This window comes from Salmo salar, chromosome ssa15 (genome assembly GCF_905237065.1).
Source record: "Salmo salar chromosome ssa15, Ssal_v3.1, whole genome shotgun sequence".
NCBI classification, from domain to species: domain Eukaryota; kingdom Metazoa; phylum Chordata; class Actinopteri; order Salmoniformes; family Salmonidae; genus Salmo; species Salmo salar.
Genome location: NC_059456.1, coordinates 20,606,052 through 20,633,462, shown reverse-complemented (window position 1 = coordinate 20,633,462; position 27,411 = coordinate 20,606,052). Strand labels below are relative to the sequence as shown.

General features: G+C 44.6%; 1 protein-coding gene across 3 annotated transcripts; it reads left to right on the top strand.

Annotated features, from left to right (window-relative positions):
• The first annotated feature begins 34 nt into the window (after positions 1–34).
• On the top strand, positions 35–26,803 carry LOC106571043 (homeobox-containing protein 1). Of its 3 annotated transcripts, XM_014143690.2 has the most exons (10): positions 55–224; positions 1,375–1,664; positions 1,822–2,439; positions 7,764–7,849; positions 11,799–11,909; positions 13,294–13,447; positions 13,647–13,729; positions 15,315–15,410; positions 16,482–16,660; positions 26,404–26,803. In XM_014143690.2, the coding sequence occupies exons 3-10, from the start codon at positions 1,823–1,825 to the stop codon at positions 26,536–26,538; spliced, it is 1,461 nt and encodes a 486-aa protein (XP_013999165.1). In that variant the 5' UTR covers positions 55–224; positions 1,375–1,664; position 1,822; the 3' UTR covers positions 26,539–26,803. The 3 variants fall into 3 exon arrangements, with proteins under 3 accessions (XP_013999164.1, XP_013999163.1, XP_013999165.1); XM_014143689.2 differs by lacking the exon at positions 1,375–1,664 and having other exon boundaries at positions 35–224; positions 16,485–16,660; XM_014143688.2 differs by lacking the exon at positions 1,375–1,664 and having other exon boundaries at positions 35–224.
• The last annotated feature ends 608 nt before the right edge of the window (positions 26,804–27,411 follow it).

The following is a 27,411-nucleotide window of genomic DNA, read 5'->3' as shown; positions in this document are numbered from 1 at the left end:
AGACCGGTCTGCTTGGGAAGCGTTCCCGGAAATCTCGCGATGTTTCCCCTTGTGGGGTTATAAACTCTGTGACAATAAGCCTGTAGTTGAAATCTACAATCCTGCGGTCGATGTGTTGTTGCGACGGTTAAAAAGTGGCATTTCCCTCCCACACACACACTGTTCAGTGGTGGTGCGATTTAAATGGTCAAATGTACAGAGGCACATCGAGATAGAGAGCCAAGGTAAGATGTGATATGTTTAGCTAGCTAACGTTAGCCCGTCAATTAGCTAACGTAAACTAGCTAGCCTGTAACAAACATTTTTCAGTAGGTGGTTTAGCAGTTAGCTATATTACCATCTGGTAAAAATAACTAGGCACCCACTTAAATGTAACTGAAACAGTTGTCGTTTTAGCGATTTTTTTAGCTAGCTAAGTGCATGGATAAAAGTCAGATAGCTAACTTAGTATTTTGAGTTTGATAGCGAGTTAGCCAATAACCAAACAAGCAGTAGTTAGGTAGCTTAGCTTGTTGGAGTTGGTACAAAAACTGTTACTGCTACTGTAGCTGAAAACAGAGCTAGCTAACGTTGGCTAACTAGCCCTTCAGATAGACTGACCTACCAAGTAAAAATAGACTGGCATAACGACGAACGCTAACTAGCTACAGTAGAAGTAACAGTTTTTGTACCAACTCCCTTTGTTTGCCATACTTGCCAGCGAGGTAACTAATGCATTACAGATTGACTGTTATGTAAACGAATGTTTGACATGAATTATTTGGGGATTGAGTCTGGGTGTTCCGCTCATGTGCAAGCTTTAATAACCAGATACATATTCCATTTAGGAAACTTTTATTGTCCATGAGGCAGTTTATATACGCACCCAGCTGTTTGCAGTTGTAAGAAACACAAACAAATAGTGTAATTATAGAAGGCTAGTCGATTTATATTAAGCTAAGTGAAAACAGCCTCGCTGTCATTGATACATATGCAACATTGACTCCAGCAACAGCAATGGTCTCGTTGAGTGACAGGGGGCTAGGTTGTGTGGAAAGAGAGCGAGAGATGACTCGAGTAGCGACGTAAACTATACAAATGGGCGTTACACACGGCTTATTACCTTTTAACAAACCAAACATTCAACTATCGTTTTATAGAAGGTAAAGTAAAAACCCAAACCAGTCCGTGCATTAATACCGGTATATCGTAACATCTGTTTTCCAAAACACCATGCAGAGAGAACTGTCCCTATGTGCATCTTTGGAACATGTCTCTACTGATAGAAAAGATAGAAAGATCTAGTCATGTTGCCTCACAAGATGGAAAATGTGCTGCAGCCTGGTTGACTCTATTAATCTCTTCTACCCTGAAATGCTTATGGAAACCAAACAGAGAAATGCTTGGCCTGTGGAACGCCGTTCAGAGAGATGCTTGGCCTGTGGAACGCCGTTCAGAGAGATGCTTGGCCTGTGGAACGCCGTTCAGAGAGATGCTTGGCCTGTGGAACGCCGTTCAGAGAGATGCTTGGCCTGTGGAACGCCGTTCAGAGAGATGCTTGGCCTGTGGAACGCCGTTCAGAGAGATGCTTGGCCTGTGGAACGCCGTTCAGAGGGAGAAGTGCATTTGTTATTGCTCTTAAGCACAGCGAAATGATTGAGATAGGATCAGCTAACGCTTTCAAGGTGACTGCGTGTGTTGCTGCTGTCCCCCACAAAATTGTGCCTTCCCCTTTCTTTCCTCTCTCTCTCTCCCTCACGCCTTTTCTACCCTTCTCCTCTCACTGTGTATTTTTTTTCTTCTCTCACCCCCCCTACCATTCCTCTCCCTCCTCTTCTCCAGGATGTCTCATTACACAGACGAACCTCGCTTCACCATCGAGCAGATCGACTTGCTCCAGAGGCTGCGGCGTACGGGCATGACCAAGCAAGAGATCCTCCACGGCATGGACACCCTAGATCGGCTGGACCGCGAGCACGGGGACAAGTTTGGGCATCGCACCTCCTACGGGGGAGGAGCAAGCGGCTCTGTGTCAGACCCCAATTGCACCTCCAACAACACTGCAGCCACCACATCTTCTACAACATCTTCTTCCTGTATTATTATTAATAGTAATGCCACCAGTGGGAGCAGCAATGTTAACAACACCACCCCGGCCTCTTCCTGCACCAACTCTACCGTCGCACAGACCCAGTACCTCTCACCACGTGGGGGGCTGTCGCCTAGCAACAGCTACGACACCTCCCCACCGCCCAGCCTGCCCTCCGCCGTCCGCCACTCCCCAGTGTCACTGGTCACCATGGCGCAGAACGGGGGGCGGGACAGCCTGGTGGCGACGCCCAATGGGAAGCTCTCGCCGCCGCGGTACCCGGTGAACAGTGCAGCGGCCGCCAGGGCGTTCGGGTTCGAGGCAACTGAGGAGGAGCTGGAAATCGATGATAAGGTGGAGGAGCTTATGAGGTCAGTGATGATGGGGTTAGGGGTCAGGGCAGGGTCAAAGTCACACACCAGCCTACAGAGATCTAGCCTGAAATCCAGAATCTGTTTTGTGGTAACTTGTCACGCCTTATACTCCGTGTCATGCCAAACATAGGAGTGGCAAGGATTTGGAGTGACATGGAGTACAAGGAGTGGAATGATGGATTATCAGAATGGTACCCAGGCTAACAGGGATCCTATTCAATATGTCATTTTATATACCAGTCCACCACAATCAGGACTATACCAGTTTATACACCAGTCTACCACTATCAGGACTATACCAGTTTATACACCAGTCTACCACTATCAGGACTATACCAGTTTATACACCAGTCTACCACTATCAGGACTATACCAGTTTATACACCAGTCTACCACTATCAGGACTATACCAGTTTATACACCAGTCTACCACTATCAGGACTATACCAGTTTATACACCAGTCTACACTATCGCTACCACTATCAGGACTATACCAGTTTATACACCAGTCTACCACTATCAGGACTATACCAGTTTATACACCAGTCCACCACTATCAGGACTATACCAGTTTATACACCAGTCCACCACTATCAGGACTATACCAGTCACTCCAAACACATCATGAACACATTTAGGCTACCACTCTCACTGCATACCACTCTCACGATTTTAAGGCTGTCTTTCTGATTTGATGCAACAACCACACAGCCACGTTTGACCTGCCTGATCTGATGGGATGGAACAGCCACGTTTGACCTGCCTGATCTGATGGGATGGAACAACCACACAGCCACGTTTGACCTGCCTGATCTGATGGGATGGAACAACCACACAGCCTCGTTTGACCTGCCTGATCTGATGGGATGCAACAACCACACAGCCACGTTTGACCTGCCTGATCTGATGCAACAACCACACAGCCACGTTTGACCTGCCTGATCTGATGCAACAACCACACAGCCACGTTACCAGGATCTGATGCAACAACACACAGCACGTTTGACCTGCCTGATCTGATGCAACAACCACACAGCCACGTTTGACCTGCCTGATCTGATGGAACAACCACACAGCCTCGTTTGACCTGCCTGATCTGATGCAACAACCACACAGCCACGTTTGACCTGCCTGATCTGATGCAACAACCACACAGCCTCGTTTGACCTGCCTGATCTGATGGAACAACCACACAGCCTCGTTTGACCTGCCTGATCTGATGGAACAACCACACAGCCTCGTTTGACCTGCCTGATCTTGTGAGCTTAAGTGAATTGATCGAGAGCCCAGCGGTCAGGCTACCACGTGTCAAATTTCACAGAAACAACATTTATTGGAACAACTGTGCAGATATAAAGTTTGGTAACAGAATTAGTCAAATCTCCCTCTTTTTTTTGTATGCTACCACCCTTTTTCCAGAAACTCAAATATTTGCTCTGAATTAAGATTCAAAGATGTCTGCAGAAAGAATGGGGTGTCAGCTATGACATCACACCTTGAGTTAGAAAACATCTATTCTGTTTATTCTACTACAGTAAAGTGAAGTGGATTTACAACCGGTAACAGAATTACATCATGGGGTCCCTGATCTGTACTATACAGAAATTAAGGATATGAATAGCATTATATTCATGGTGACGATCCCTAAATTAGTACACAAAGGTAGAAATATGCAAAATTGGGTATTATTCTACACTCTGGCTATTATTGTAATGAGCTCCCCCCCCCAAAAAAAATACCACATTTGGTTGCTCCGGACTGGACCAAATCTGAACCAATCATTGATGTCTATGTTTTCACAAGTTCAGACATCATAGCACAGTAGATATGTTCAGCATAGTTTACAAATAACAAAAAAAAAATGTATACTTATTTTATTTAATTAACCTCTTGCATCTAGACGTTCCGCTAGCGGAACCCCTAGCCAACAGCCAATGGCATCGTATGGCGCGAAATACAAAACCAACTAAAATACCACAATTCAGTTTTCTCAAACAATCAACTACACTGCTCAAAAAAATAAAGGGAACACTTAAACAACACAATGTAACTCCAAGTCAATCACACTTCTGTGAAATCAAACTGTCCACTTAGGAAGCAACACTGATTGACAATACATTTCACATGCTGTTGTGCAAATGGAATAGACAACAGGTGGAAATTATAGGCAATTAGCAAGACACCCCCAATAAAGGAGTGGTTCTGCAGGTGGGGACCACAGACCACTTCTCAGTTCCTATGCTTCCTGGCTGATGTTTTGGTCACTTTTGAATGCTGGCGGTGCTTTCACTCTAGTGGTAGCATGAGACGGAGTCTACAACCCACACAAGTGGCTCAGGTAGTGCAGCTCATCCAGGATGGCACATCAATGCGAGCTGTGGCAAGAAGGTTTGCTGTGTCTGTCAGCGTAGTGTCCAAAGCATGGAGACAGGCCAGTACATCAGGAGACGTGGAGGAGGCCAACAACCCAGCAGCAGGACTGCTACCTCCGCCTTTGTGCAAGGAGGAGCAGGAGGAGCACTGCCAGAGCCCTGCAAAATGACCTCCAGCAGGCCACAAAGTGCATGTCTGCTCAAATGGTCAGAAACAGACTCCATGAGGGCCCGACGTCCACAGGTGGGGGTTGTGCTTACAGCCCAACACCGTGCAGGACGTTTGGCATTTGTCAGAGAACACCAAGATTGGCAAATTCGCCACTGGCGCCCTGTGCTCTTCACAGATGAAAGCAGGTTCACACTGAGCACGTGACAGAGTCTGGAGACGCTGTGGAGAACATTCTGCTGCCTGCAACATCCTCCAGCATGACCGGTTTGGTGGTGGGTCAGTCATGGTGTGGGGTGGCATTTCTTTGGGGGGCCACACAGCCCTCCATGTGCTCGCCAGAGGTAGCCTGACTGCCTTTAGGTACCGAGATGAAATCCTCAGACCCCTTGTGAGACCATATGCTGGTGCGGTTGGCCCTGGGTTCCTCCTAATGCAAGACAATGCTAGACCTCATGTGGCTGGAGTGTGTCAGCAGTTCCTGCAAGAGGAAGGCATTGATGCTATGGACTGGCCCGACCGTTCCCCAGACCTGAATCCAATTGAGCACATCTGGGACATCATGTCTCGCTCCATCCACCAACGCCACGTTGCACCACAGACTGTCCAGGAGTTGGCGGATACTTTAGTCCAGGTCTGGGAGGAGATCCATCAGGAGACTATCCGCCACCTCATCAGGAGCATGCCCAGGCGTTGTAGGGAGGTCATACAGGCACGTGGAGGCCACACACACTACTGAGCCTCATTTTGACTTGTTTTAAGGACATTACATCAAAGTTGGATCAGCCTGTAGTGTGGTTTTCCACTTTAATTTTGAGTGTGACTCCAAATCCAGACCTCCATGGGTTGATAAATTGGATTTCCATTGATTATTTTTGTGTGATTTTTGTTGTCAGCATATTCAACTATGTAAAGAAAAAAGTATTTAATAAGATTATTTCTTTCATTCAGATCTAGGATGTGTTGTTTAAGTGTTCCCTTTATTTTTTAGCAGTATATTTTACACCATTTTAAAGATAAGACTCTGGTTAATCTAACCACATTGTCCGATTTCAAAAAGGCTTTACAGCGAAAGCAAAACATTAGATTATGTCAGCAGAGTACCCAGCCAGAAATAGTCACACAGCCATTTTCAAAGCAAGCATATATGTCACAAAAACCCAAACCACAGCTAAATGCAGCACTAACCTTTGATCTTCATCAGATGACACTCCTAGGACATTATGTTATACAATACATGCATGTTTTGTTAAATCAAGTTCATATTTATATCAAAAACCAGCTTTTCACATTAGCATGTGATGTTCAGAACTAGCATACCCACCGAAAACTTCCGGTGAATTTACTAAATTACTCATGATAAACATTGACAAAATACATAACAATTATTTTAAGAATTATAGATACAGAACTCCTTTATGCAATCGCTATGTCCGATTTTAAAATGGCTTTTCGGCAAAAGCACATTTTGCAATATTCTGAGTACATAGCTCGGCCATCAAGGCTAGCTATTCAGACCCGCCAACGTCGGGGCAGCCTAAACTCAGAATTACTATTAGAAAAATTGGATTACCTTTGCTGTTCTTCGTCAGAATGCACTCCCAGGACTTCAACAACATGTTGTTTTGGTTCCAAATAATCTGTAGTTATATCCAAAAACCTCAGTTTTGTTCGTGCGTTCAGGTCACTATCCAAAGTGTAACGCGCGAGTGCATTTCGTGACCAAAAAATTCAAAATATTCCATTACCGTATTTAGAAGCACAGATGCTGTAATTTCGATAGAGATGCAACAGAAGGACTGCAAATTGTCAGACAGGCCACTTCCTGCCTGGAAACTTCTCAGGTTTTTGCCTGCCATGTGAGTTCTGTTATACTCAGACACCATTCAAACAGTTTTAGAAACTTTAGTGTTTTCTATCCAAATCTACTAATTATATGCATATTATAGTTTCTGGGCAAGAGTAGTAACCAGATTAAATCGGGTAGGTTTTTTTTTATCCGGCCGTGAAAATACTGCCCCCTATCCACAACAGGTTAACAAAGTTATGCAACACCATTTCCCCTGTGTAAAAGTAATTACCCATTTACACTCTAACTGGTTGTGCCAACTTTTAGCTCCAATGACTGCAACCAAACGTGGAAGTTGTTGATAAATCTCACATCCCTGTGGGTGAATTTTGGCCCGCTCTTCCATGCAGAACTGCTTCCTTCCTAACTCAGTTGCCGGAGATGAAGGAAACCGCTCAGGGATTTCACCATGAGGCCAATGGTGACTTTAAAACAGTTCATTTAATGGCTGTGATAGGAGAGAACTGAGGATGAATCACCAACGCTGTAGTTACTCCCCTAACCTAATTGACAGAGTTACAAGGAAGCCTGTACAGAATATAAAATCTTCCAAAACATGCATCCTGTTTGCAACAAGGTACTAAAGTGGCAAAGCAAATAACTTTGTCCTGAATACAAAGTGTTATGTTTGGAGCAAATTCAATATAACACATGGCTGCATCATGTTATGGGTATTTTTTTTAATCGCTAAGGACTGGGGGATTTTTCAGGATAAAACAAAAATGTTGTGGCCCAGTTGGTAGAGCGTGGCGCTTGTAACACCAAGATTGTCGATTCGATTCCTGCTGGAGACCAAACCATTTCAAAATGTATATACTCATGACTTAGTCGCTTTGGACTTTAAAAGGCTTTGTTAAAATGGCATATATTCTATTATAACAATAACACTGGTTAGCCTATTTATGCACTGTTGTGTATGTGTGTACACAGGAGAGACGGCAGCATTGTGAAGGAGGAGATCAAGTTGTTCCTGGGGAACAGGAGAATCTCTCAGGCTGTGGTGGCCCAGGTCACAGGTCAGTAGCAAACACACTGTGGTGGCCCAGGTCAGTAGCAAACACACTGCGGCGGCCCAGGTCAGTAACAAGCACACTGCGGCGGCCCAGGTCAGTAACAAGCACACTGCGGCGGCCCAGGTCAGTAACAAGCACACTGCGGCGGCCCAGGTCAGTAACAAGCACACTGCGGCGGCCCAGGTCAGTAACAAGCACACTGCGGCGGCCCAGGTCAGTAACAGGCACACTGCGGCGGCCCAGGTCAGTAACAGGCACACTGCGGCGGCCCAGGTCACTAACAAGCACACTGCGGCGGCCCAGGTCAGTAACACCTTGAAGCTTCCACTATAATTGACAACCCCTCCCACAAGGCTCACACAGCAATCAGATGTCTGTCACACACAGACATTAAATTAAATATAATATATTTTATTTAACCAGACATATCTACTCATATAGCTACGGTATGTGTGATGGCTATGGTATGTGTGATGGCTACAGTATGTGTGATGGCTAGGGTTGCACATTCTGGGGAATATTCAGAGGTGGAAACTTTCTGTGGGAATTAATGGGAATATATGCTAATTAATATTAATACCATTTAAATGTATAAGTTTGCTTTAGATATATTTACTATATTATATGGTGTTGTCATGACGTTACCCTCTTTGAGTACAGGGAGGACAGTTGACCCCCACCCAGGCCCTGTGTGAAGGGTTGTAAAATTCTAGAGGTGAATCTCTTGCCACATGGTTCATAGAGAGACACAGGAAATTCTTCCAACTCACAGAATTGGGGAACCGAATGACATGTATTTTCTGGAGAAGGTATGGAAGATTGGTGAAGAATCCAGCTACGAACTGGTCCGCTTGGTACAATTTTGTGATACTCAGAAGAGACAATATAGCCATATTACCATAAAACGGTTTACATAATAGCCTCAGCTATGAGACTTGCATCCACATGGTTGTATAGAATGTATTAATAAGGATAAAGCTATTTGTGATACATTGAGATGCTGTGTACTGATGTTAATGTGATAAATACATTCTATGTTCAAAGATTAAATCGGTCATCGGCACACCCCCCAGGGACACAGACAGGACCAGGCGTCATGTGACAAGCCTGTTCTATGTTCACTATAAAACCCCACCCTGATTTACTTTCTTCAGACCAGGCCTCCACTCCATTGCGAGTTGGCCAATAGGTTTGACCATCCAATTCCTATACTGAAAGTGAACTATACCACGTGGTTAACTTTTAGACTATTGATACCGACAGAATAAGAACAGGTCTTTGATATTAAGTAATAGTCTGCAGCTAGAAATTATATCATTGAATGTGAAGACCAACGAAACATCCATTCTATAACGACATTAATGAATGTCGCTGAGAGAGAGAGAGAGATCTCCCCAACAGAACGACTCTTCAACAAGGATCCCGACGACACACTGAGCGTAAATATATATTGATTGCAGTTGTTCCCGAATGAGTGAGCGTTCATGTACAAAGGATTAGCATATCAATTGTTAATATTAATGAACTCTGTGTGTCTCCTCAGCTGACCGTTTATGACCCTTTGTTCAACAGGCCGCCATGCCTGTTTAGCCCACTAGGGCACATTCCTCTACCAATTCTTTGTGACGATAATTACTGTTTGTATACTTTCTGTGAATTACTTAGTTTAGTAAATAAATGATTTTAAGACAATTGATGTATGGATGACTCTTAGTAAAGACTGGGTTCGTGCAGATACAACAATTTACGACGTTTGGAATGAGACTGGACGCGAGGTAAAATGCACCATTTAAACCAGAAGATAATCGGCCTATACTATAATAGAATATAATATATAATGTTATAATATAGGAAAGTTATATTAGGAAAATTAGAACTTTGTAATCTGAATATTTTCCTTGGTGCCCCGATCTCCTAGTTAATTACAATTAAACGATTAATCAGTTTGATCGCGTGATAATAATTACAGGGAGTTATTTTGATAAACATGTCTTCAGTTTAATGGTGCCCAAAGACACGACACCAAGGAAAATATTCAGATTAGTTATAATTTTCCTAATATAACTTTCCTATATTATAGTATCTGACCGATTTTATTTTCTGGTTTAAATGTTGTATTTTACCTCGTCCAGTCTCATTCCAAACGTCGTAAATTGTTGTATCGGCACGAACCCAGTCTTCACTATGTCATCCATACATCAACTGTCTTAAAATCATTTATTTACTAAACAAAGTAATTCACAGAAAGCATACAAACAGTAGTTATCGTCACAAAGAATTGGTAGAGTAATGTGGGCTAAACCGGCATGGTGGCTTGTTAAACCAACAAGGGGGGGTCAGCTGAGAAGACCCTACAGAGTTGATAAATATTAACAATTGATATGCTTATCCTTTGCACATGAACGCTCACTCATTCGGGAACAATTGCAATCAATATATATATATACGCTCAGTGTGTTGTCGGGATCCTTGTTGGAGCGTCGTTCTGTGGAGAGTTCTCTCTCTTTCTCTCCCCATTAATGTCGTTATAGAATGGCTGTTTCGTTGGTCTTCGCGTTCAATGATATCAAATTTCGAGCTGCGGTCTATTAATTAATATCAAAGACTTGTTATTATTCTGTCGGTATTGATAGTCTAAAAGTTTAACCACGTGGTATGGTTAAACTTCAGTAGAGGGATGCATGGTCAAACCTATTGGCCAACTCGTAATGGAGTGGCGGCCTGGTCTCGATAGTAACCCTGGGTGGGCTTATATACTGAACGTAGAAAAACTGTCACATGACACCTTGTCCTGTCTGTGTCCCTGGGGGCGTGCCGATGACTGAGTTAAGCTTTGAACCGAAATACTATTCTATCACATTAACATCAGTACATAGCGCCTCTACATATTCCAAATAGCTTTAATCTTATTAAATCATTGTATACAACCATTAGATTTAAGTCTCACCGCTGAGGCTAGTATATAAACCTTAGTATGGTAATATGGCCATATTGTCTCTAATGAGCCTCACAAAATTGTACCAAGCGGACCAGTTCGTAGCTGGATTCTTCACCTGATCTTTTATACCTTCTCCAGAACATAAATGTCATTCGGTTCTCCAATTCTGTGAGGTGGAAGAATCGTTTGTTCTCTCCATGAAAACACTCTCTCTTTATACTGGGGCCATGAGGCAGGACATTCTCCTTTGGAATTTTACGACAGCCTTCACACAGCCTTGTGTCAGAAGTATAGAGGTCGGGGGATGGTGCATAGAAAAGGCCTGGTGCAGAGGGAGGGGGTTCAACTGTTCTCTGGACCCAGAGAAAGAGGCCAACGTCATGACAATGGAGACAGAAACATAAACCTTTTACCTTATAATATGTGGACAAAATTGCAAATTATTAAATCCTTCCAATAGAAATGGGGGGGGAAAAACGATTTAGTCATGAATTGAACTTTAATGAAATGAGTTGACTCTTCACATGGTATGATTTCACTGAACAACAAAAGAAAGGGAATATTGAATGATCCCCAATGATCCATCGCCTCTCCCAAAAACATTTTCAACATGCGTCTGTAAAATTTTAGTCTAGAAACTAAAGCTTTGGGTGTCTTCCTCTCAGGCTTCCATGTCTTCTCCCTGGACCTCCTCAATGTCCACCTCTTGAACATCAGACTCTGAGGCCTCATCTTCACTGTCACTTTCCAACCTTGTTGAGGATGGCTCGTTGTCAGGCTCAAGAAGCCTCAAATTTGCCTGAATGGACACCAATTTTTCAACCCTTGTATTGGTCAGCCTGTTACGTGCTTTGGGGCTACAAGCAGCAGTGATGGGGCTACAGGCGACGGGGCTACAGGCGGCAGTGATGGCTTCTCCTGGCTATGTGTGTAGAGTCTCACAGGCAGGTACACTATTATTGGTTGGTAGGACTGCTACCTCTCTAACCGTGTGTGTGTGTGTGTGTGTTCCAGGAATCAGTCAGAGCAGGATCTCTCATTGGTTGCTTCAACACGGCTCTGACCTCAGTGAACAGAAGAAGAGAGCTTTCTACCACTGGTACCAGCTAGAGAAGACCTCCCCAGGTACCCGTCTCTCTCGTCTCTCTCTCTGTGTACCATCCTTGTCCACTGATGAATCATGTACCTCTATGGTACTCTGCCAAATTACTCAGCATCAGCTTCACACTTATTATGGAAAGACTGGCCACTTCTACCCAACACCTTATTAATCAGACTGGCCACCTCTACTCAACACCTTATTAATCAGACTGGCCACCTCTACCCAACACCTTATTAATCAGACTGGCCACCTCTACCCAACACCTTATTAATCAGACTGGCCACCTCTACCCAACACCTTATTAATCAGACTGGCCACCTCTACCCAACACCTTATTAATCAGACTGGCCACCTCTACCCAACACCTTATTAATCAGACTGGCCACCTCTACCCAACACCTTATTAATCAGACTGGCCACCTCTACCCAACACCTTATTAATCAGACTGGTCACCTCTACCCAACACCTTATTAATCAGACTGGCCACCTCTACCCAACACCTTATTAATCAGACTGGCCACCTCTACCCAACACCTTATTAATCAGACTGGCCACCTCTACCCAACACCTTATTAATCAGACTGGTCACCTCTACCCAACACCTTATTAATCAGACTGGCCACCTCTACCCAACACCTTATTAATCAGACTGGCCACCTCTACCCAACACCTTATTAATCAGACTGGCCACCTCTACCCAACACCTTATTAATCAGACTGGCCACCTCTACCCAACACCTTATTAATCAGACTGGCCACCTCTACCCAACACCTTATTATGGAAAGACCGGCCACCTCTACCCAACACCTTATTATGGAAAGACTGGCCACCTCTACCCAACACCTTATTATGGAAAGACCGGCCACCTCTACCCAACACCTTATTATGGAAAGACCGGCCACCTCTACCCAACACCGTATTATGGAAAGACTGGCCACCTCTACCCAACACCTTATTATGGAAAGACCGGACACCTCTACCCAACACCTTATTATGGAAAGACCGGACACCTCTACCCAACACCGTATTATGGAAAGACCGGACACCTCTACCCAACACCTTAATTATGGAAAGACCGGACACCTCTACCCAACACCTTAATTATGGAAAGACCGGACACCTCTACCCAACACCTTATTATGGAAAGACCGGACACCTCTACCCAACACCTTATTAATCAAAGACTGCAGGCATCACTTTGACAGGATGGGTAATACCGCTCTGATACTGGGTCCTATTCATTTGAGCAAAAGGTTTTAAAACATTCTGCATTGGGGATGAAAACAACTATTTCTATTTGGACGGAAGTTCAGATGGTACCTCTTTGGTTTCATTTGGTGTCTCATGAAAACTAGACATGTTATAAGGTTGTGAGTTAATGCTTTCTTGCTATTGGCTCCTCTAGGTGCCACTCTAAACATGCGCCCAGCCCCAATGGCTATGGAAGAAATGGAGTGGAGACAGACCACACCCCATATAAGTACCGCCCCAGGAATTTTCCGGCTACGCAGAGGAAGTCGTTTTACCTGGAGGAAAGAATGTCTGGCTGTGATGGAGAGGTGAGGAGAGCATCTTTACCCAGAGGAAAGAATGACTGGCTGTGATGAGGAGGGGGAGAGAGAGCATAGATGACTTAAGAGAGGGAGGGGATAGGGTGGAGAGGGCTCTGGTCTAAAGCAGTGCACTACATGGGGAATAGGGTGCTATTTGGGACACCGACTAGATCTGTGTTTTGAGATGGCCACCTCTTCTCCTCAGCTACTTCAATGACAACCAGTACCCTGATGAAGCTAAGAGAGAGGAGATCTCTAACGCCTGCAACGCTGTCATCCAGAAACCAGGTATTTACTTCTGTCCACCTTACTGTTGTACTGGCCTTTTGTTACTAGACCTGATTTAGCTGAAGGATGCTTTACTACTTACTATGACTGTAGTGTAGGGGTTGTCCTACCTAGCTACCTGTGACTGTAGTGTAGGGGTTGTCCTACCTAGCTACCTGTGACTGTAGTGTAGGGGTTGTCCTACCTAGCTACCTGTGGTAGCTACCTGTGACTGTAGTGGGCCCACCTAGCTACCCGTGACTGTAGTGTAGGGGTTGTCCTACCTAGCTACCTGTGACTGTAGTGTAGGGGTTGTCCTACCTAGCTACCTGTGACTGTAGTGTAGGGGTTGTCCTACCTAGCTACCTGTGACTGTAGTGTGTGTGATTGCCCTACCTAGCTACCTGTGACTGTAGTGTAGGGGTTGCCCTACCCAGCTACCTGTGACTGTAGTGTAGGGGTTGTCCTACCTAGCTACCTGTGACTGTAGTGTAGGGGTTGCCCTACCCAGCTACCTGTGACTGTAGTGTAGGGGTTGCCCTACCCAGCTACCTGTGACTGTAGTGTAGGGGTTGCCCTACCCAGCTACCTGTGACTGTAGTGTGTGTGATTGCCCTACCTAGCTACCTGTGACTGTAGTGTAGGGGTTGCCCTACCCAGCTACCTGTGACTGTAGTGTAGGGGATTGTCCTGCCCAGCTACCTGTGACTGTAGTGTAGGGGTTGTCCTGCCCAGCTACCTTAAGTAAGTTGCAGTTCATATCAGAAAATCAGTCATTTGAAATAAATGAAGGCCCTAATCTATGGATTTCACATGATTGGGAATACAGATATGCATCTGTTGGTCACAGGTACTGTTAAAAAGTAGAGCTGTGGATCAGAAAACCAGTCAGTATCTGGTGTGACCACCATTTGCCTCATGCAGAGTGACACATCTCCTTCACATAGAGTTGATCAGGCTGTTGATTGTTACCTGTGGAATGTTGTCCCACTCCTCTTTAATGGCTGTGCGAAGTTTCTGGATATTGGTGGGAACTGGAACACGCTGTCGTACATGTCTGGTGAGTATGCAGGCCATGGAAGAACTGGGACATTTTCAGCTTCCAGGAAGTGTGTACAGATTCTTGCGACATGGAGCCGTGCATTATCATGATGAAACATAAGGTGATGGCGGCTGATGAATGGCACAACAATGGACCCCAGGATCTCGTCACGGTATCTCTGTGCATTTCTAATGCCACCGATAAAATGCAATTGTGCTCGTTGTGCGTAACTTATGCCTGCCCATACCATAACCCCACATCCACCACAACGATGACGTCAGTCAGCACTACGCCATACAAGCTTCTTGATATGCTACACCTGTCAAGTGGATGATTTTTCTTGGCAAAAGAGAAATGCTCACTAACAGGGATGTAAACAAATGAGTGTGCAACATTTCAGAGAATTAAGCTTTTTGTGAGAATGGAACATTTCTGGGATTTTTTATTTTTATTTCAGCTCATGAAACACGGCAACAAGACTTTACATGTTGAGTTAGTTTTTTTCAGTGTACTTTGCCCTTTGGAATGTAATGATCTAATCTCCTGAATGTTATTTTATTTCAGGGAAGAAGCTATCGGACCTGGAGAGAGTCAGCTCTCTTAAAGTGTACAACTGGTTTGCCAACCGACGCAAGGAGCTCAAGAGACGAGCTAATATTGGTAACGTGGGCTGGGTTTCTCTGTCGTCGTTGGTTACGTGGGCTGGGCGACGCTGGGGCTGTTTCACAATGAAGGATTTCAGCAGGACTTCAGTTTTGTTTCACTGCCATCCATTTATTCTATTAGTCTGGCTGCATGTCTCTGTGTTTAAATGGTTAATCCTACGGCCCCCTTTCTCCCCCGTAGAAATCTCTGTACAGCCAGAAGAGGACTGGCCAGTCCTCAGAGCCTGGTTTCTCTGGTCTACCCTGTACAGCCAGAAGAGGACTGGCCAGTCCTCAGAGCCTGGTTTCTCTGGTCTACCCTGTACAGCCAGAAGAGGACTGGCCAGTCCTCAGAGCCTTGTTTCTCTGGTCTACCCTGTACAGCCAGTAGAGGACTGGTCAGTCCTCAGAGCCTGGTTTCTCTGGTCTACCCTGTACAGCCAGTAGAGGACTGGCCAGTCCTCAGAGCCTGGTTTCTCTGGTCTACCCTGTACAGCCAGAAGAGGACTGGCCAGTCCTCAGAGCCTGGTTTCTCTGGTCTACCCTGTTCAGCCAGAAGAGGACTGGTCAGTCCTTGGTGCCTGGTTCCTCTAGGTTTCTTCCATCTTGGAAGTTTTTCCTACTACCTGTGCTTCTGCATTGCTTGCTGTTTGGGGTTTAGGTTGGGTGTCTGTTAACTTCTGATGTAAAAAGGGCATTATAAAATTAATTTAATTGATAGGAAAAAAATCTATGTATACAGCTGTGGTGTTCCCTTGAGAATTCTAGATTCCAACTGTGATAAGATTGTTCACGTAGTGACATAACCATCCAGTGGGTGTCATGACCTTTCACCTGGCTGGAGGTCACAGACAGTAACACTAAGGAAGTTGTGAGGAGTTGACTAAGTCAGACGTGTCATAAGGCTCTGATGGTGATTCATGCTGGGACGTAAGTCTATTCCTATGACCCGTCACTAAATACGTTGATCTATGCAGAAACAGGATGCTCCTTTTGTCTTTGTCCTCCTGGATAGTCACCAGGTTGAAGTATCCTAGGGTAAGGAATGTTTTTATGTCATAATAACCGGCGCTCTGTTTTTCCCAAGAAGCCACAATCCTGGAGAGCCATTGGATAGACGTCCAGAGTCCTGGAGGACACTCCAACAGCGACGACATCGATGGAGGCGACTACACAGAACAGGCCTGTGACCTGGCCTACTTTGACAAGAGACCCATGGCCAGACCCTTTGGCTTCTACAGGCTAGAGCCCACTTCACCCACACAGGTATGGAACCAAATCAAACTGTATTTATTTAGTACATTCCTGACAAATGCAATTCAAAGGAGAGAGAGAGAGCTGCATTCCTGTGAGATGTCCGCCGGGCCCTGACGGATATCATTGTGGCGCGGTTGGAATTTTTCATGCTATGGGTGGGAGCGGGCAGTCAGGAAGACAACTTTGGGATGAAAATATTTTAGTCCCGCAGATGTATTATTTTTTTTTTAAGAGTAGTTGCCATCTAGTGAATTAAAAGCAGAGGTCCTAGTCACAGGTTGATTCATGTTCACTAGCCTACCTCTTAGGGCTGGGCGATATCAAATTCATTCGATTTAATTTGAATCTATATTTTTGCACAGGCATTTGGAATATTGTATCGCAAGAATCAAGTACATTTTTTTGTAATTTTTTTAAATTATTTATGTCCGCTTATTCTAATGTTGTCTTTTTGGTCTGGTCTTCTTCGCTCCTCTGCTGTGTACACCTTCTAATTCACACCAGAGATCTGTATATAATGACAAGATGCTCATATCTCTGCCCTAACAATGGGAGTCGTTGTCCCCAAAGTCAGGAAAACAGGCGACAAGCTTAGTTCCATAATAAGCCATAGAAACGCACAGATTTTGGCGAAGAGTGAAACCTCTTGCTTTCGGTTTACACACACACACACACACACACACACAGCCCCTCCACCTTCCACTCAACAACAACAAAGATGAAAGAGACGTTATTTTACTGTAAGAGAGAAGTTACCTTTCCTAGCGATACCCTTATGTCTCAACTCCTCAAGTTGCATACAGAGCAGACACAACTAAAACCAGAGTATCAATGAACATTGATTATGGGAAATGGATGCTCGGTTTGTCGCCCGCAGCATTATGGTACGATGTAACAGTATTCTAGCCAAAGACTGTTTATACTAGCTGTCTAGTTTGTGTTTTTATAAATGTGCAATACGCATAAAACACAATTTATAATATGAATTGACAACTAATTCGGCAAAATAAGGTAGGTCACTTGATTTCAACATATGAACAAAGTGGACAGGCTAACATGCTTTTCAAACAGTTGGAAACGGACCAGAATGACGTGGGTGATTCTCATAATATTGGTATTACTCTTGGTCCCAAAAAATTTCCGCATTTTTGTAATAGATAAAATACCATCTAATTATTGTCTGTTAAATGAATCTTCTTACCTGTTCAGATTTGAATTTATTTGTGCAGATTTTCCAAAATAATGTCTTTACCGTAACACCGTAAGATGCACAAGTTACTACACCAACGTTGCATAAAATAACATTTTGATTACACTGACTATACCAAACATTAAAAACACCTTTCTAATATTGAGTTTCACCTGGTCTGTCTGTCATGGAGCAGGTGTTCCTAATGTTTTGTATACTCTGTGTATATTTTCATTTTAATCCGTTCTGATTACCGTAACTTGTGGCATGTTCATATAATTCGTTTTAAACTAATTAGTATTTTTTTCAAAGTACACAAATATAAAGAGCAAATGAGATTTTATGCTCAAATATTTAGAATTCTGTAATTATTATTCTATGCATATTTTATCATTGATGCGTTTCGGTAATCAGATCCACGTTACTGTAGATTAGACCGCATTACGGTAATGAGCAAATGAGCATGCGGTACTTCATCAAGAGTAAAAAAACACAACCTTTTTAACCATATGAAGCATAAAGAACAACAAGTTAATAATTTTGCCCATATCATGCAGCCCTACTAACAACCTGGTGTCTTTACCAGTATATGCAGACATTTGGTGGCACAGAAAGGAAACGTAATCTTTTTCAGATGTGCTTCAACAAAAAAAGCATTTGGTGCTCCTAACTTTCCTAAGCTGCCGCTTTCAAGGAGCGAGAGACTAATCCGGACGCTTATAAGAAATCCCGCTATGCCCTCGGACAAACCATCAAACAAGCAAAGCGTCAATACAGGATTAAGATTGAATCTTACTACACCGGCTTTGATGCTCGTCGGATGTGGCAGGGCTTGAAAACTATTACGGACTACGAACGGAAACCCAGACACGAGCTGCCCAGTGACGCGAGCCTACCGGATGAACTCAATGCCTTTTTGTGCTCGCTTCGAGGCAAGCAACACTGAAGCATGCACGAGAGCACCAGCTGTTCCGGATGACTGTGTGATAGCGCTCTCAGTAGCCAATGTGAACAAAACCTTTCAACAGGTCAACATTCACAAAGCTGCTGGGCCAGACAGATTACCAGGACGTGTACTCAAAGCATGCAAACCAACTGTCAAGTGTCTTCACTGACATTTTCAACCTCTCCTGTCCGAGTCCGTAATACCTACATGTTTCAAGCAGACCACCATAGTCCCTATGCCCAAGGAAGCGAAGGTAACCTGCCTAAATTATTACCGCACAGTGGAACTCACGTCAGTAGCCATGAAGTACTTGGAAAGGTTGGTCATGGCTCATGTCAACAGCATCCTCCCGGACACCCTAGACCCACTACAATTCGCATACCGCCCCAACAGATCCACAGATGATCCAATCTCAATCGCACTCCACACTGCCCTTTCTCCCCTGGACAAAAGGAACACCTATGTGAGAATGCTGTTCATTGACTACAGGACAGCGTTCAACACCATAGTGCCCACGAAGCTAATCGCTAAGGACTCTGGGACTAAACACCTCCCTCTGCACCTGGATCCTGGGCTGCCTGACGTGCCGCCCCCAGGTGGTAAGAGTAGGCAACACGTCTACCACGCTGATCCTTAACACTGGGGCCCATCAGGGGTGTGTACTTAGTCCCCTCCTTTACGCCCTCTTCACCCACGACTGCGTGGCCAAACACGACTCCAACACCATCATTAAGTTTGTTGACGACCCAACAGTGGTAGGCCTTCTCAACGATGAGACGGCCTATAGAGAGGAGGTCAGAGAACTGGCAGTGTGTTGCCAGGACAAAAATCTCTCCCTCAATGTGAGCAAGACACAGGAGCTGATCGTGGACTACAGGAAAAGGCGGGCCAAACGGGCCCCCATTAACATCGACAGGGCTGTAGTGGAGCGGGTTCGAGAGTTTCAAGTTCCTTGGTGTCCACATCACCAACAAACTATCATGGTCCAAACATACCAAGACAGTCGTGAAGAGGGCACAACAAAACCTTTTCCCCCTCAGGAGACTGGAAAGATTTGGCATGGGCCCCCAGATCCTCAAGGTTCTACAGCTGCACCATCGAGAGCATCCTGACCGGTTGGATCCCCGCCTGGTATGGCAACTGCTCGGCCTCTGACCATAAGGAGCTACAGAGGTACTGGGCCGTCCGCACTACCATCTCTGGGGTAAAGTTTCCTGCCATCCAGGACCTACAGTTGAAGTTGGAAGTTTACATACACCTTAGCCAAATGCGTTTAAACTCAGTTTTTCACAATTCCTGACATTTAATCCTAGTAAAAATTCCCTGTCTTTAAATTAGGATCACCACTTTATTTTAAGAATGTGAAATGTCAGAATAATAGTAGAATGATTTATTTCAGCTTTTATTTCTTTCATCACATTCCCAGTGGGTCAGAAGTTTACATACACTCAATTAGTATTTGGTAGCATTGCCTTTAAATTGTTTAACTTGGGTCAAACATTTTGGGTAGCCTTCCACAAGCTTCCCACAACAAGTTGGGTGAATATTGGCCCATTCCTCCTGACAGAGCTGGTGTAACTGAGTCAGGTTTTGTAGGCCTCCTTGCGCGCACAGACTTTTTCAGTTCTGCCCACAAAAGTTCTATAGGATTAAGGTCAGGGCTTTGTGATGGCCACTCCAATACCTAGACTTTGTTGTCTTTAAGCCATTTTGCCACAATTTCTGAAGTGTGCTTGGGGTCATTGTCCATTTGGAAGACCCATTTGCGACCAAGCTTTAACTTCCTGACTGATGTCTTGAGATGTTGCTTCAATATATCCACATAATTTTCCATCTTCATGATGCCATCTATTTTGTGAAGTGCACCAGTCCCACCTGCAACAAAGCACCCCACAACATGATTCTGCCACCCCCGTGCTTCACGGTTGGGATGGTTTTCTTCGGCTTGCAAGCCTCCCCCCTTTTCCTCCAAACATAACGATGGTCATTATGGCCAAACAGTTCTATTTTTGTTTCATCAGACCAGAGGACATTTCTCCAAAAAGTACTTTCTTTGTCCCCATGTGCAGTTGCAACCCGTGGTCTGGCTTTTTTATGGAGCTTTTGGAGTAGTGGCTTCTTCCTTGCTGAGCGGCCTTTCAGGTTATGTCGTTATAGGACTCGTTTTAGTGTGGATATAGATACTTTTGTATCTGTTTCCTCCAGCATCTTCACAAGGTCTTTTGCTGTTCTGGGATTGATTTGTACTTTTCGCGCAAAAGTACGTTCATCTCGAGGAGACAGAACGCGTCTCCTTCCTGAGCGGTATGACGGATGCGTGGTCCCATGGTGTTTATACTTGCGTGCTATTGTTTGTACAGACGAACCTGGTACCTTCAGGCGTTTGGAAATTGCTCCCAAGGATGAACCAGACTAGTGGAGGTCTACAATTTTTTTTTCTGAGGTCTTGGCTGATTTCTTTTGATTTTCCCATGATATAGGTAGGCCTTGAAATGCATCCACAGGTACACCTCCAATTGACTCAAATTATGTCAATTAGCCTATCAGAAGCTTCTAAAGCCATGACATCATTTTCTGGAATTTTAAAGGCACAGTCAACTTAGTGTATTTAAACTTCTGACCCACTGGAATTGTGATACAGTGAAATAATCTGTCAGTAAACAATTGTTGGAAATATTACTTGTCATGCGCAAAGTAGATGTCCTAACCGACTTGCCAAAACTATAGTTTTAACAAGAAATATGTGTAGTGGTTGAAAAACACAAGTTTTAATGACTCCAACCTAAGTGTATGTAAACTTCCGACTTCAACTGTATATAATAGGCTGTGTCAGAGGAAGGCCCATAAAGTTGTCAGACTCCAGTCACCCAAGACCTTTCTCTGCTACCGTGCGGCAAGTGGTACTGGAGCGCCAAGTCTAGGACCAAAAGGCTCCTCAACAGCTTCTACCCCCAAGCCATTAGACTGCTGAACAATTCATAAAAATCACCACCGGACAATTTACATTGACCCACACACAAATATTTTTATTATTGCTAAATATTTGATATGTAGTGTATTTGGCCACTTAATTGTACAATTAAGCTTATTTAGAGAAAACAAAGAAACAAAAATATAAGTACATTGAATTGCCCTGTTACTGCTCCTCTCTTTGTTGAGATCAAATGCGCCTACAGTATGTGTGGTTTCAATTAAATGGCCTGGAGTATTCAGACCCCTTGACTTTTTACAGCCTTGTGATAAAACGGTGTAAATGTTGTTTTTCCTCATCTCCTCACAATGCCCCCTAATGAGGAAGTGAAAACAGGTTTAGACATTTTTGCAAATGTATAAAAAATAAATACCTTATTACCTAAGTATTCAGACCCTTTGCTATGAGACTTGAAATTGAGCTCAGGTGTGTCCTGTTTCCATTGATCATCATTGAGATGTTTCTAAAACTTTGATTGGAGTCCACCTGTGGTAAATTCAATTTATTGAACATTATTTGGGAAGGAACACCTGTCTATATAAGGTCCCAATGTTGACAGTGCATGTCAGAGCAAAAACCAAGCCATGAGGTCGAAGGAATTGTCCATGGAGTTCAGAGATGGGATTGTGTCGAGTCACAGATCTGGGGGAAGGGTACCAAAACATTTCTGCAGCATTGAATGTCCCCAAGAACACAGTGGCCTCCATCATTCTTAAATGGAAAAAGTTTGGAACCGCCAAGACTCTTCCTAGAGCTGGCCGCCCAGCCAAACTGAGCAATCGGGGGGGGGGCCTTGGTCAGGGAGGTTACCAAGAACCCGATGGTCAGTCAGACAGAGCTCTGGAGTTCCTCTGTGGAGATGGTTGTCTTTCTGGAAGATTCTCCCATCTCTGCAGCACTCCACCAATCATGCCTTTATGGTCGAGTGGCCAGACTGAAGCCACTCCTCAGTAAAAGGCACATGACAGCCCGCTTGGAGTTTGCCAAAAGGCACCTAAGGACTCCCAGACCATGAGAAACAAGATTCTCTCGTCTGATGAAACCAAGATTGAACTCTTGCCTCAATGCCAAGCGTCACATCTGGAGGAAACCTGGCACCATCCCTACGGTGAAGCTTAGTGGTGGCACTATCATGCTGTGGGGATGTTTTTCAGCGGCAGGGACTAGGAGACTAGTCAGGATCGAGGCAAAGATGAACGAAGCAAAGTACGGAGCAAGAGATCCTTGATGAAAAACAAATCCAGAGCGCTTAGGACCTCCGACTGGGGCAAGGTTCACCTTCCAAAAGGACAACGACCCGAAGCACACAGCCGAGACGATGCAGGAGTGGCTTCGGGACAAGTCTCAATGTCCTTGAGTGACCCAGCCAGAGCCCAGACTTGAACCCAATCAAACATCTCTGGAGAGACCTGAAAATAGCTGTACAGTGACACTCCCCATCCAACCTGACAGAGCTTGAGAGGCTCTGCAGAGAAGAATGGGAGAAACTCCCCAAATACAGGTGTGCCAGACTTGTAATGTCTTACCAAAGAAGACTCGAGGCTGTATACGCTGCCTAAGGTGCTTCAACGAAGTACTGAGTAAAGGGTTTGAATACTTACGTAAATGTGATGTTTCATTTTTTTTAACTAAGTAAAAAAATATATATTTGCTTAGTCATTATGTTGTATTGTGTGTAGATTGATGAGGGGAAAACTATTTAATCCATTTTAGAATAAGGCTGTAACGTAACAATGTGGAACAAGGATAGGTCTGAATAATATCTGAGTGCAAAGTATCTATTGGGCAGAGAAGAACGATGTATTGGTCTTTCCATGAAAATGTATGGCTATAGTTTAGACTCTGACATTGACAGGAAATAAATATTGATAACGTATTTTACTCTGCCTGTAAATCGTCCCGCTCTTTTAACCTCTATGGGCTAGGCGGGACGAATTCGTCCCACCTACGTAACAGCCACTTGAAGCCTGTGGCGCGATTTTCAAAACCTTAAAAATCCTATTACTTCAATTTCTCAAACATATGACTATTTTACAGCTATTTAAAGACAAGACTCTCGTTAATCTAACCACACTGTCCGATTTCAAAAAGGCTTTACAACGAAAGCAAAACATTAGATTATGTCAGCAGAGTACCAAGCCAGAAATAATCAGACACCCATTTTTCAAGCTAGCATATAATGTCACAAAAACCCAGAAGACAGCTAAATGCAGCACTAACCTTTGATGATCTTCATCAGATGACAACCCTAGGACATTATGTTATACAATACATGCATGTTTTGTTCAATCAAGTTCATATTTATATCAAAAACCAGCTTTTTACATTAGCATGTGACGTTCAGAACTAGCATATCCCCCGCAAACTTCCGGGGAATTCGCTAACATTTTACTAAATTACTCACGATAAACGTTCACAAAAAGCATAACAATTATTTTAAGAATTATAGATACAGAACTCCTCTATGCACTTGATATGTCCGATTTTAAAATGGCTTTTTGGTGAAAGCACATTTTGCAATATTCTAAGTACATAGCCCAGGCATCACGGGCTAGCTATTTAGACACCCGGCAAGTTTAGCACTCACCAATATCAGCTTTACTATTATAAAAGTTTGATTACCTTTTGTTGTCTTCGTCAGAATGCACTCCCAGGACTGCTACTTCAATAACAAATGTTGGTTTGGTCCAAAATAATCCATCGTTATATCCGAATAGCGGCGTTTTGTTCGTGCGTCCCAGACACTATCTGAAATGGTAAATCAGGGTCGTGCGCATGGCGCAATTCGTGACAAAAAAAATCTAAATATTCCATTACCGTACTTCGAAGCATGTCAACCGCTGTTTAAAATCCATTTTTATGCCATTTTTCTCGTAGAAAAGCGATAATATTCCGACCGGGAATGTCCATTTAGCTAAACTGAGGAAAGTAAACAAAGCTTTCGGTCGACGCGGGCACGAGCCTGAGTCTCACAGTACTGTAACCAGCCACTACCCAAACGCGCTACTTTTTTTCAGCCAGAGCCTGCAAAGCCACGATTCAGCTTTTTGCCGCCTTCTGAGACCCTATGGCAGCCGTAGGAAGTGTCACGGGACAGCTAAGATCCTCACTCTTCAATAAACAGAGACAAGAAGAACGACACCTTGTCAGACAGGCCACTTCCTGCCTGAAACCTTGTCAGGTTTTTGCCTGCCAAATGAGTTCTGTTATACTCACAGACACCATTCAAACAGTTTTAGAAACTTTAGGGTGTTTTCTATCCATGTGTAATAAGTATATGCATATTCTAGTTACTGGGTAGGAGTGGTAACCAGATTAAATCGGGTACGTTTTTTTTATCCAGCCGTGTCAATACTGCCCCCTATCCTAAACAGGTTAAAGTTATTCAAAGCGTAGCTCAAGTCAAGTGTCCACGTTCCTATTATCCCCAACTCTGCTCTCTTTCAAACTACACTGTATATACAAAAGTATGTGGACACGCCTTCAAATGAGTCGATTCGGCTATTTCAGCCACACCTGTATAAGATGGAGCACACGGACATGCAATCTCCGTAGACAAACATGGCAGTAGAATGGCCTTACTGAAGAGCTCTGACTTTAAACGTGGCACCGTCATAGGATGCCACCTTACCAACAAGTCAGTTTGTCAAATTTATCCTCTGCTACAGCTGCCCCGGTCAACTGTAAGTGCTGTTATTCTGAGGTGGAAACATCTAGGAGCAACAACGGCTCAGCTGAAAAGTGGTAGGCCTCACAAGCTCATAGAACGTGACCGCGAAGTGCGTATCACGTAAAAATCGTCTGTCCTCTGTTTTTAAACAGTCTCTGGAAGCACAACTGTTAGTCGGGAGCTGAATGAAATGGGTTTCCATGGCCAAGTAGCCGCGCACAAGCCTAAGATCACCATGTGCAATGCATAGCTGGAACAGTGGAAACACTTCCAAGTTTGGGGAAGGCCCTTTCCGGTATGACAATGCACCTGTGTACAAAGCGAGGTCCATTCAGAAATGGTGTGTCAATCGGTGTGGAAGAACTTGACTAGCCTGCATAGAACCCTGACCTCAACTCCATCTAACACCTTTTGGGATGAATTGTAACACCAGCTGGGAGCCAGGCCGAATCGCCCAACATCAGTGCCCGACCTCACCAATGCTCTTGTGGCTGAATGGAAGCAAGTCCCCACAGGAATGTTACATCTCGTGGAAAGCCTTCCCAGAAAAGTTGTGGCTGTTTATAGGAGCAAAGGGGGGACCAACTCTATATTAATGTCCATGATTTTGGAGTGAGATTTTCGACGAGCAGGTGTCTACGTACTTTTGGTCATGTAGTGTACGTGTAACGTATTGGTTGATAATACCACGTCTATCTCTGGCCCCCAAAAAATAGAATTTTGAATTTGTTCAGGGTGGCAAAATTGCTCGTACTGGGGCTGCAAAGTGAGCCGCTTAACGTACATGTAAAATATCATTGCGAGCCTGCGGTCGGGTTTGGGGCCACAGTTCTTGCGTGAGTCAGACAGCGCTCCCACTGGCTATTTATGAAAAACAGCAGGAAGGCGATGAAGAAATCAGTCCCCCTCAGACCTCTAAATAAAATAGAAAGTAACAAGTTTATATATAATCTGTTTCTCCCCCCCTTTCTTCCAGGATGATGGTACTGACCACCAGGACCCCATCTCTCTGGCCGTGGAGATGGCTGCAGTCAACCACACCATCCTGGCTCTGTCCCGGACTGGAGGGGTGCCCAGCGACATCAAGACAGAGATCCCGGACGATGACTGAAGAGGTGGTTACTGGACAGTGACTGTGAGAGGAAGGAGTGGAGAGCGAAGGGTAATAATCAAGAGAGGATAGGTCGTGTTTGTGTGTGTGCGCGTGAGAGATTGTTTGTGTGTTCAAGGAATGTGAAAACGACCAAATGAAGCTATCAAACTCCAGCCACCCTCCTTCCCCTTGTTCTCAGGCCCTCCACGGCCCCAGTGTACTGTACCCTCCTTCCCCTTGTTCTCAGGCCCTCCACGGCCCCAGTGTACTGTACCCTCCTTCCCCTTGTTCTCAGGCCCTCCACGGCCCCAGTGTACTGTACCCTCCTTCCCCTGGTTCTCAGGCCCTCCACGGCCCCAGTGTACTGTACCTTCCTTCCCCTGGTTCTCAGGCCCTCCACGGCCCCAGTGTACTGTATCCTCCTTCCCCTGGTTCTCAGGCCCTCCACGGCCCCAGTGTACTGTATCCTCCTTTCCCTGGCCCTCCACGGCCCCAGTGTACTGTACCCTCCTTCCCCTGGTTCTCAGGCCCTCCACGGCCCCAGTGTACTGTATCCTCCTTTCCCTGGCCCTCCACGGCCCCAGTGTACTGTGTCCTGTCCTCATCGGAGTGAAAAAGTTGAGTGGAGGATAATAAATGGCTGTTTTTCTCTGGACCCCCCCACCCCAATATGGTGCCACTGGCCTGGGGCCCTGGTCAAATCGTCTTCCCATTCCTCCTCTCTGAGCCCAGACCCACATACCTCAATCCTGCCTGGGTGCAGCTGTACTGTATATATGGTATCTGTTCTCATCAGAGACATAGAATAGAAGTCTATTCTAGAACGTTCTAGAATAGAAGTCTGTCTATTCTAGAATAGAAGTGATACCATTTCTATGGTTTCTCATACTG

Excerpts from the sequence above, each read along its gene's own strand:
- LOC106571043 (XM_014143688.2), top strand. The coding sequence starts at position 184 with ATGGTCAAATGTACAGAGGCACATCGAGATAGAGAGCCAAG. Across the intron at positions 7,850-11,798 it reads TGTGGTGGCCCAGGTCACAG|GAATCAGTCAGAGCAGGATC; the intron begins GTCAGTAGCAAA and ends TGTGTGTTCCAG. Across the intron at positions 11,910-13,293 it reads GCTAGAGAAGACCTCCCCAG|GTGCCACTCTAAACATGCGC; the intron begins GTACCCGTCTCT and ends TGGCTCCTCTAG.